This window comes from Marmota monax, unplaced genomic scaffold (assembly GCF_021218885.2).
Source record: "Marmota monax isolate L192 unplaced genomic scaffold, Marmota_monax_Labrador192_F-V1.1 WCK01_AAM20220418_F8-fsc00008, whole genome shotgun sequence".
Classification (NCBI taxonomy): Eukaryota; Metazoa; Chordata; class Mammalia; order Rodentia; family Sciuridae; genus Marmota; species Marmota monax.
This window is the reverse complement of record NW_026694432.1, coordinates 13,513,846-13,525,511: the sequence shown is the minus strand read 5'-3', so window position 1 is coordinate 13,525,511 and position 11,666 is coordinate 13,513,846. Positions and strand designations below refer to the sequence as shown.

The window sequence follows — 11,666 nt, the reverse complement described above, 5'->3', positions numbered from 1 at the left end:
TTTTCTTGAGGATTTCACTCTTTGGGCATCTTTTTTTTTTTTTTTTGTCCTGCATTTTTAATCTCTCCCTCCCTATTGAATTGTCTACTAGAGTGTTCCTCAAGCACACATATCTTCTTCTTCCTTTTTTTTTTTTTTTTTTTGTGTGTGTGTGTGTGTGGTGCTGGGGATTGAACCCAGGACCTGGTACATGCGAAGCAAGCTCTCTACCAACTGAGCTATATCCCTAGCCCCTTGTAGGATCTCTTATAAAACATAAATCCTTTCCCCATCTATTTATTTCCTTTGCATTTGAAATTTGTTTTGCTATTTACAATGCTGAAGATTGAGCCTGAGGACTCACCAATATTAGGCAGGTACTATACCACTGAGCAACACTTCCAGCCAAGTGAGTTTCTAAAAGGTTGCTACACCCCTACTTCCATTTTCTTTATTGCCAATTCTCCTCAAACCACTTCAGTTCCTAATAGTCCGTTGAAATCCACTTAGCATGGTCATTGATGATCACAATGTCAAATCCAAAGGACTTTTTCTGGATTTAACAGTGGCATTTGCCACAGCTTACCACTTGTTCTTTTCTAAAACACTCCATGGTTCCCAACTTCTCCTGATTTCCCCTGACATCACTGGTTCCAATTCTGTCTACTTTGCTGGCAGCTGCTTTTTTTTTTTCTTTTTGTTTATTTTTTAGTTTTTGATGGACACAACATCTTTATTTTATTTTTATGTGGTGCTGAGGATCGAACCTAGCACCCCGCGCATGCCAGGCGAGCATGTTACCGCTTGAGCCACATCCCCAGCTCCTGCTTTTTTTCTTTTGGTCCCAAGAATTGAACCCAGAGACACTTAACCACTGAGCTACATCCCCAGCCCCTTTTTGTATTTTATTAGAGATAGGGTCTCACTGCATTGCTTAGGGCTTTGCTAAGTTGCTGAGGTTGGCTTTGAACTCATGATTCTCCTGCCTCAGTCTCCCAAGCCACTGGGATTACAGGCATGCACCATCATGCCTAGCAGCTAACTTCTTCTCTACTAGAATCTCATTCAATCCCATGATTTTACACATCATTTGTAGGATGCTAATCCCTGAATTTGCATCTTTGGCCCTAACTGGTCCCTGAACTCCAGGGACCAATATGGAGGACTTGACTCTACAAAAAACATGACCTCCTCCAAACTGTCCCATCTTTGCAAATGGTCTCATCTTCTACCAGGCCAGGAACTGGGGAGTCATATTTGATTCTTCCTCTACATTCAATTCCCCACTAAGTCTTACTGATTCAGAATCCATCTTTCCATCTCCACTGCCACCACCCTCAACATCTGTCTACAAGAGCCTCCCTACAGGTTTGATTTCACTGGTATACCTTCCTGCTATGGCCCTGAAATGACCTGAACTTTGCCAACCTTACCTTAAACTATTGTCTTCAATACCCACTTTACTCTAGCCATATGGATTTTTTTTTTCCCCCGGTGTTGGGGATTGAACTCAGGGCCTTTTGCATGTCAGAAAAGCACTCTACCAACTGAGCTATAGCCCCAGCCCTATATGGATTTCTAGTCCTCAGACTTTCTCTTAGGGCCACTGCAGTCACTGTTGCCCCTGCCTGGATGACTCTTCCTCCATGTCTTTACAAGTATGCTGTCAGGCCCAGAAGTTAAGGATGCTTTGCAGAGATGAAGGTATGCAAGGCACATGAGGTTCAGACATTATGTTTCAGGATAAGGGTCCAAAGATGTGACTTCTTTTCCCAAGAAGTTTCAAAGCCTTAACCCACCCATAGAAAAGGATAAATGGGGGAAGGTGGAAGTATGCTCTGCTGTAACCAAGGCCCAGGACCTGGCAAGCGACATTCTTCTACTAAAATTATCTCAGATTACAGGAACTTGGGGGGTTAAAATGACACAAAAGGAATCTAACACTTATAAAATACCTAGCATAAACAAATCAATAAAAGCTTGGTAAACAAGGAAGAAGCTAGAATTCAAGAACTGTTCAGTACTAGACAACTTTCCCTAAGGAAAGAACAAGGTAGTTCTCATGAAGACCCAGGTAGTCCTCACCAAGACCAATTTTTATCTCTATATTTTTTTGTACCAGGTATTGAACCCAGGGGCACTTAACCACTGAGCCACATCCCCAGCCCATTTTTTTTTTTTAATTTTGAGACAAATTCTTCTAAGTTGTTGAGGCTGGCCTCAAATTTGCAATCCTCCTGCCTCAGCCTCCTGAACAGCTGATTATAGGCATGCACCACTGCACCCAGCAAGACCTATTTTAGAATTAAAAAAATTGTAGCTGCATAACTTGCCTAGGGTCTCTCATGTCACAGAGTGGGTCTCACATAGATCAGTTTGATAAAACCCTCCCTTCATTTCCACTGTAACACATGGACCCTATGCAGAGAGACTCACAGGCCTGAGCCCTACAAGGGAAAGCAGGTCTTCCTAGCCCCTCATGCCCCAAGGCTCTGCTATACCAGCATATGGTCAGGATCATTAACAGTGCAGAGGAAGCAAGTGTGGAGACTGTGTAAGTAGCATAAGCAGCGCCTAATGAGGTCTCAGCATTTGATTCTTTCCATTTTCCCCCCATAGCAAAAGTGTGTGTTAGCCTCTGACTAGCTGGGTATAGCCCTGAGGAAAAGGAGATGGTGATTAAAGAAACGGTATTCACTCCGGTTTACATAGCTTTTTTGCAAAGTAAGAAGCTGTGAATTAAATGGAGTGTATTTAGACTGGGTAAGCAACATGATTTTCAAATTGTGCATTTGAGTTTATACTCACTTAAAGAAAATGCCTTTCTGTTTTCTTTGAAAAGATCAGAGTATTTCAGGAGAAATAAGGGCAGTGTTTGAAAGCCTTCCTTCCCTCAGGCCTTATGAGGGAGTGAGTGAGGATGAGGTACAGGCTTTCTCCTCACACACTGGCTCCTGATAGATTTCTAGAATCTGGAGAAAGTCCCTCCTGTCCCTCCTCTCCCTTGAGCACTGCTGCAGTTTCCTTGTCAAAGGACTAAGGTAAGGATAGCAATAGTGACAGGACTCTGGGTTTTTTTTTTTTTTTTTTAAATATTTTTTTAGTTGTTGATAGATCTTTTATTTTTATTTATTTATATGTGGTGCTGAGAATCGAACCCAGTGCCTCACACATGCCAGACAAGTGCATTACCGCTGAGCCCCAGCCCCAGCCCAGGACTCTGGGTTCTACACAGAGAAGACTTAGCCTCCATTGCTCAGCTGGGAACACCATGATCTTCTCAAGCCATTTCAGTGCCTTCCTCCTCCTCCTCTCAGGTTCCTTCAGTCTTCCCAGCCCTTCACCAGTCAAGGTTGAGCTTCCCTGCCCTCAGGCAAAACAGCTGCTCCCTTCTCCAACCTGACCCCTCCCACCCTAAGCCTGGGAAGGAATAAATTGTTTTCTGTGTATTAATCACCTGCAAGCAGATGGAAACCAATTGGAAGACCATTCTGGGCAATGTTTGGCCAGGAGTGTTAAAGAGTTATTTCATTCCTAGGGTTTTTCAAACTTTAAGAAATCAATTTAGGACACAGCTGGCATTTTTAGAAATAAAATCTAGAAAAAAACAGAATATGAGTGTAGAGCATCTTGATTCAAAACACATACACACCTACAACTGTAAGAAAAGTTCCACAAGGTAGTGCTTACCCTTCTTACAGCAGGTACTTGTATATGGTTGTCAAATCCTAAGTCAATGCTGAGGCCATGGAAACTGAGCTGGGCCTTGGGCTTTATGGGGTGTGGAAGGGAAAGGAAATCAAGGAGCTAGTTAGGAGTATGATATGCCTGTTGTCAAACCAAACAACTGGGCTTTATTCTATAAGCAGTGGAAAACCAAAAGAAAGTTTTAAGAGAACTGAAGGAATGGATGGTCAACTATTTTACTGAACTGAGAAACTGGAGGAAGAAGAGATTAAACGTAGAGCAAAAGTAGGTTGTTAGAATTGATGGGGGAATGAACCAGAATAGTAGGGATGCAGACTTGAAATATGAACAAAGGCTGGTGTTTTGTACTGATGTTGGTTTCTTAGTTTTAACAATATACCATGGTTATGTAAATACTAACATTAAACAGAAACCGGATGGGAGGGGGGTGTAAGGAAACTATATTATCTTTGCAACTTTTCTGTAAAACCAAAGTCATTCCCAAATAAACATTTATTAAACATAAATGATGCCTACACTTCTGGTTTGGGCACCTAGAAGACAGGTAACTAATTCTCTAAGATGGACCAAAATTGTAGAGAAGGACATTTGGATGGGGGCAGATGGTAAGGCTCAGCTTTAGATATGTTGAGTTTGATACGGTTAGAAGGGGCTGGTTAAGAATAAGTTGATGGTCTGGGGATGTGGCTCAAGCGGTAGCGCGCTCACCTGGCATGAATGCAGCCTGGGTTCGATCCTCAGCACCACATACAAACAAAGATGTTGTGTCCACCAAAAACTAAACAATAAATATTAAAAAATTCTCTCTTTTAGAAAAAAAAAAATAAGTTGATTTGGGGCTCAGGAGGGAGAACAGGAACAGAGATCACAATGATCAGAGATCAAAATTAGGTGGGTTTGCTGGCTTGCCTGAGATTGCCCTGAGGACATTAACATTCAAAGGAAGAGAAAGTGTCATTCCTGGTGAGCTCTGGATGTCCAATCACAGTGATGTTTGAGGCGAAACCAGTTGTGGTGAGGTGAATCATCTTTCCTCCTGCTTGACTGGATGATTAGTTTTCTTATGGTATAAGGCACTACTACTGGTATATTAAAAAGCATATTAAGACAGCCAAACCTGATGTTAATTCAATACTGTTCATATGAATGCTATGATCTACTATGGATACCTGTGATAAAGTAAGACTTAGACTAAACGGTGCTCAATGGTGGATAGGCACCATCAGCGACTAGAAATGTTAGAAATTCAAAATCTTGCCAGGTGCGGTGGTGTACACCTGTAAACCTAGTGGCTCAGGAGGCTGAGACAGGAGGATCTCGAGTTCAAAGCCAGTCTTAGCAATGACAAGGTACTAAGCAACTCAGTGAGACCCTGTCTCTAAATAAAATACAAAATAGGGCTGGGGATGTGGCTCAGTGGGCAAGTGCCCCTGAGTTAATTCCTGGTACCCCCCCCCCAAAAAAAAAAACACCTCAGGCTCTACCCAAACAGGAATAAACGGTGGCAGTAGGACCCAGTGATCTATTTCACTAAGCCCTAAAGTGGGTTACAATGCACACTAAAAGTCTGAGAGCCACAGCTCCAAAGAATTCAACCCAGTAGTTTTCTATCACGATAGAAGATAAGAATAAATTGGAAAAAATTTTTAAAATTCTTATGTCTAAGCCCCAGAGTTACTTAGAATCTAGAGGTGCAGCCTAATCTGTACACTAAGAAAGGAAATGCCCTAAGTGATTCTGATACAAGCATCTGGTTAGGAAGGAACCACTGGTTAGGGTATAGGGGTATAACTCAGTGGTAGAGTGTTGCTTAGCAAGTACAAGGTCTTAGATTTGATCCCCAGCACCACACACAGAGAGAAACTACTGTTTTAGTGGCCCTGATCAGAATATTCATGTTATTCCCAAAAAGCTAGAGTGAGGTAAAGTACCTATCTGGTTAACTGCCACAGTATACCAATTTAAAGGGATATTATATAACTCTCTAATATAGTGTTAAATGTAACAAGCAATACACAGAACATTTAAAAGACTTTTTAAAGGGGATGTGGTCTATATGTATGTGTGTATGCATACTTTACACAGGAATAGAAGCTCTCTTTTTTGGTACTTAGAATTGCTCTTAAAAAAAACAAACAATTGTAACTGAAGTTTTCTCTGGGAAGATAAGCAGGGGATCAGACTGTAAGGAATGAGAGGAGACATTTCTTACTATGTGTTTTTGTATTATTTGCACAATTTGCTAAATGTATGTAATACCCCCCTAAATTAATTTAAATAGTATAAGCTTACTGGCAAAAAAAACCACTGCTCTAGAGGGAATGGGATATTAGCAAGCAAATAAATGAAAGAGCTAGTTAGAAAAGAAGCTGGGCAGTGAAGCAGAATGTAGGGCTGTCAGCTGCTAAAGGCAGTTAAAGCATTAACATAGGAAAAGGGGTATGAGGAAGGAGAGTTCTGGTAAAAACACAATCCTCTGTCTAGTTCTTTTCTGAAGTGATGTTAGCTACACTAAAAGCCAAGTCAGGAAAGTTAATTTACCCATATTTAATTTTATTCAGAATTAACCATCTTTCACGAGTACACATCCAAAGAGTAGAAAAAATTAAAGGTTCCTGTCAAAAACAGTTTCCTGGCAAGTGGGAAGGAGGGTACGATGTTAGGGTTCACGTTTAGGGAAGGAAATGTTATCCAGGTCATGGATGCCATTTTTGTCAATGATTCGAACACTGAAGGTTGGCAGATTCAAGATGAAGCGCTTCTGGAGCTGTAGAGAGATGTAAAGGAAACCAATTAACAAACATTTATTAAACACTATGTGGAAGGCTCTGTTTTAGGCATGGTGAATATAAGCAGATAAAAATTCCTGCTTTTGTAGGAATATCCCTTCAGATATTCTCCTGGGGCAGCTGGCACTAGGGCACACAAGAATGCCCATATATCAGCTGGAGGCTGACTGAAGTGTGATCTGGAAGATGCAGCTGGAGATCTATCTCTGGTTAGTCAGCTGAAAGAAAGAGACAATCCAATGTTCTTATCCCTGCTGTCCTAGGACTCAACAATTTGCTCCAGTCATCTACCCACATCAGAAGGACCAGGCAAGTGTGAGTAAACTTTATGTGCAGTTGCCAGAGTGGTGAGAAGGATATCAACAGAACAGTTCTTGGAACAAGTCCCATTTCTGTCTCCTCCAGTTCAGGCTGAGGCTGTTCCAAAGGGGCTGTGGAGTATGTGCATGGAAGGAGATAATCAGCACACAAATCCAGCTGGGAGATTACTGGGAAACACAGCTTTGAAATCTTTTCTTTCTGGACACCTCACTTGGAACCTCCAGAGAGAAGACTCCAGGCTTTTCAGCTGCTCCCTTAGAAGCCTATCCTGAAAATGTTTACCTCCTCAGGTTTAACTCTCCTTTCCTTCATGTTTCCATTTCCTTTGCAGCTGAGGACTAGGCAGCAACAGCTCGTTCCATTTCCAGAGTCCTCTAAAGCTCCAAGATCAGGAAAAGGTGATAATAAGGAACTAAGGGTTTCTAAATGGATTCTTTTTAGAATACACAGGGAATAAAATCTCAAGAGCATTTGATATTCCAGTAGCTTCTTCCCAGCAGCCCCCTGCAACATTTGGGACTCATATGGTCTCTTAGCTGGATGGTTAATAAAAGTACATGGGGGGAAAAAAAAGGACATGAGTTTAAATTTTCAGTGTCTGCTTTGGAAAGGGGATTTACAACCAAGAGGAAGAAGGGAGAGGGCACTGTGGACAGGATGGTGTAACAGGCAAACTGACATTACTGCTAAGCCTCCATACCTGCTCCCATCCTGCCACTCTCTCAATAAATTCATCCTTAGGCCACAAGAAGAGTAAAAGAACGAAGAAACCTAATGGAGCTGCTTTTGCCATCTCATCCTACAATCACTCCTAAAGCCTGAGACTCTCAGGAATAGTACTAGAATGAGGAGGGTACACGTTCTTGTCTCACCAACCAAATGCTACTCTTTCCTCTGCCTCCTCAATGCACAGGGAAGGGTTTTTCTCCATATTACAAGGGCTCATGCACAGTTAAGGGAGTAGACAGTAGGGCAATATCAGGTGGCACAAGAACAGAGCAAGTATTAAGTCCAGGGCAATGATTTTTATCGTAGGTATGGATAGAATGGCACCAAATATCACCTATAGCAAAATTACCTGGGACTGCCCATTAAAAAGTAGATTCTCAGTCTCAGGACAGTAGAATCAGAATCAGGGGCTGGGGCATGGATAGTGACCTACCTACCTACCTACCTACTTCATTCCTTTCTTCTTGTGGTACAGGGGATTGAACCCAGGGATGCTCTGAACTACATGTCCAGCCCATTTTATGGTCTTGCTAAGTTACCACATCTGGCCTAGAACTTGTGCTCTTTCTGCCTCAGTCTTGCCAGGTTGCAGAAGCTGAGGCAGGAGGATCACAAGGTATATACTCTATGCCCAGCAGTAACCTGCTTTTTTTTTTTTTGTACTAGGGATTGAACTCAGAGGCACTCAACCATTGAGCCACACCCCTAGCCCCATTTTGTATTTTATTTAGAGACAGGGCCTCACTGAGTTGTTTAGCACCTTGATTTTTGCTGAGGCTGCCTCCTAACTTGTGATCCTCCTGTTTCAGCCTCCTGAGCCTCTGAGATTACAGGCGTGTGCCACCAAGCCTGGCAGTAACTTGCCTTTTTAACAAGTTCCCCAGATGATTCTTATACCCTAAAGAGAACCAATGAATGGTCTGGATGAACCAGAAATAAAGTAATTACACTGTAAAATTGACATTGATGAGGAGGTGACCCATGAAAAAAAAATAAACTTGTTACTTACACCAAACTGGCAGCAACTTCACATCTGGTCAGTGGGTATTTATTACACCTTCTGGCAAGGCCCAGAACAAAAGCAACCAAGGAACGGGTACAATATTGGCAAGGAGAGACACAAAACATTCCTTTCAGGATCCCATGGGAGCTACTCACCTCCTCCAGACATTTTCTAAGAAGCTCCACTGCCCTCTCACGTGAGATAGCTGAAAGAGAACAGACAGGCCAAATACTCAAGGTACTGTCATTATGTCCAACTCTCAAGAGGCTTTTGATGAAGTTTCAAACTTCTTTATGTGTAAGTGCCACACAAACAGAAAAGGCAAAAAATGCTTAGCCTTCTAGCCTGAAACAAACTTATTCCATATGCAATCGAGGGTGCCCCAGACCTAGTGCTCCAGCAGCCGCAAGCCATTGCAAATTGATTTGCTACAGAGAAGAGTAAGCATGACGGAATTCTGCCTCCCCTGGCCAGGACCCGCCTCTGAAGAAGTCCAGCAGCCTGCCTCTCTTTATCATAACTCACCCCCTCCACCCTCCTTTAGTCCAGGCTTAAATCAATTCCATCTGCCCCAGCCAGCTGCAAATCAGGGAAAGGGAGGACAGGGCCAGAGTTTTAGCCCCACTTTCTCAGTGGGGTCTCAGTTTAACAATGGGATGAGGATTCGTAGGATGGGACTGGGATGCTCCTAAAACAGGATGCAAAGGAACTGTCTATGGGCATGGCAAACTGGGTTGACATATTACACAGTTAGAATTCAGGGGTGGTTGTTGGTTATTTTGGTGGGCAAATCAGCTGTATTACGGACATATGCCAAATCAAGAGACAGTCACTAGGAGGCCAGGCTAATTCTTTTCAAGATGTGGCCTGGAGCTCCAGTAGGGCTGAGGTTGAGCAAGAGGGCAGCACAAAAAGGAATGAACATGCCAGATTTTTATGACACAGAGAGGGAAGAATGGAATGTAAGGAGAGAAGAGATTATCTGTGCTATATCTATAGTCTGTAAAAACTAAGAATTCCAAGTGTCAATTGCCCACAGTGGCTGAAGTTGAGGTTGAGATTGAGGTCAGAAGATAGAACTTAGCAGAAAAGCATCCCTGGGTCTGAAGTTCTGGAAAGCTGACAGTGTACTGACAAGTAAACGAACAGCTTTTTCTTTCAGAAGAGAGCGGTAATCAGGGGCTAAGAACCAAATGAAGGGCCCATCTTCAACTTTAAAAAGCTTTGATGTTTAAACAAAGAAACCATCAGTTGTCATGCTGGGAACCTGTTCATTTTCACAAGTTCAAAACGATGCACAAACTACTTGATTTACTCGCTCATTCTCTATAGCTGAAATGTCAATGGGCATCTACGAAGAGCAAAATGAGTGAAATAACTTAATTCTTGTAATTTAAGAATTATAGAACCTAATAAAAATGTTTTACTCACTACGACATATACTCCAAACCCCCTTTAAAACAAACCAAAACCCAGTTCTAGAGATATACAATATCTCATTTTGGCTGACAAAAGTCTTTTATTAACAAATTTGTGAAGATCCTACTGACCCACAGCTTTTATTCAGGACCTGGCCACCCAACTCCAAGGTGAGCAAACTGGGAAGTAGTGAGTGAAGGGCTCTGCTACTGCTCTTTCCCTGCAGTGCTGGTACCTACTTGGTGTATAGTATCGGTCCAGGATACTGAGAGTCAGGAAGGCACCATAACCATGAGCTGCAAAAGGAGCCTTTGCCAAGGCAGCCAGGTAGTCCATGTAGTAGAGTGCTGGCCCCTCATGTTCATCATAGCCAGCCAGGAGGAGGTTCACATGATATGGGGTCTGCAAAGGAAAGAAATGGCAAGGTGATGATTAAAGCAGAACAGCAACATCCCTTCCCAAGGCAAATGGGAATATTGTAACTCTTGATGAATAAGAAATTTAGCAGCAACTGAGTAAATCACAATGAAAGTAAAAATGCAGAGAAATCTAGAAGATTAAAGTGTGTTCAGAGGTGAAAGGGAGGTCAACTTGGTTCCTTTGAACATTTGGAGAAATATGAAAAGGCTGCTTTGTTCTTAAAGCCTATGGATAAGAACCTGACACAAAAGCACTTCAAAAGCAAAGCATGGGTGGCCTTGTGTCACTCCTAACTGTTGAAACCAACGAACACAATTCTGAGTGTCAGGCCACAGACTAACGAAAGTAGCTCCAATCACATCATCCAAAACAAACAAGCTCATGAGCCCAGGAGTTCAAGGCCCGCCTGGCAACATGAAATTGCTTCTCAAAATAAAATCTAAGCTCAGTCTGGGCATCTGGGACCAAAAACTGAAGTGATACACTGTGCCCTACAATTCTTGAGGTAGGGAGTACATCTCAAATATTTAAATCAAATCACCAGACCTTTTTTTTTTTTTAATATTTTTAGTTTGTGACCATCCCTATACTTAACGTATGTATTCTATTAATTGTGCATATACCCTATTGTGGATCATGAAGTAATTATAGCTAATGATTCTAAAAGTGACAATTTGTATTCGGTCAACACTGATTAACATGGGCACTTGGTAGCCTGAAGAAACTCATATTAGAACACATGAAAGTATTATTGTTTACTTAGAATCTTTCTCTCAAACCAGTGGTACTAACTAGGATGAGTTCCTAAAAATCTCTTGAAGATTACAGAGGAGCCTTAACCTACAAACAACTTTCTGCTTTGAGGATAAGATGGTGAACGGTCTCAGAAGAAAAAGAACTGACCAGTTGTGGTCAAGACTTCTGAGGAAATTATTACCTGCCTATCACACTTCCCAAGAGTAATGTGCTGCATTCTGCCAAGCTCTGGAATTCTCTGTCAGCCCGGGACTACCTTCTCAGTAAGTCTCACCTTAGGCAAGATGCTTAACCCCTATGAGTTTCTGTTTTCTTATGTGTAAAAGTGAGCTAATTAATCCTCCCCTTTCCATCTTCTAGGGAGTATTTTGAGAAAAAACAATACAGGTGAAACATCTCAAATTCTAGAAGAATCAACACACTTACCTAAATTCCCAGTGTATTAGTTACATCCTAGCCACCTTTTTTGAAAACTTGCCACTGTAAACAACCAACTGTTTAAATTAGCTAAAAATAAAAATATATTTAACTAATAGCAATTT

General features: G+C 41.9%; 1 protein-coding gene across 2 annotated transcripts in view; it reads right to left on the bottom strand.

The window, feature by feature from the left end:
• Positions 1-6,219: 6,219 nt before the first annotated feature.
• Positions 6,220-11,666, bottom strand: part of Psmb2 (proteasome 20S subunit beta 2) — a 30,902-nt gene continuing 25,455 nt past the window's right edge. For both annotated transcript variants that reach the window (XM_046469347.2, XM_046469348.1), the window contains 3 exons: positions 10,188-10,350; positions 8,685-8,734; positions 6,220-6,454 (listed from right to left, as the gene is read on the bottom strand). In XM_046469347.2, the coding sequence (XP_046325303.1) occupies positions 6,347-6,454; positions 8,685-8,734; positions 10,188-10,350 (321 nt within the window). In that variant the 3' untranslated portion in view covers positions 6,220-6,346. The remainder of the gene's footprint in view (positions 6,455-8,684; positions 8,735-10,187; positions 10,351-11,666) is intronic.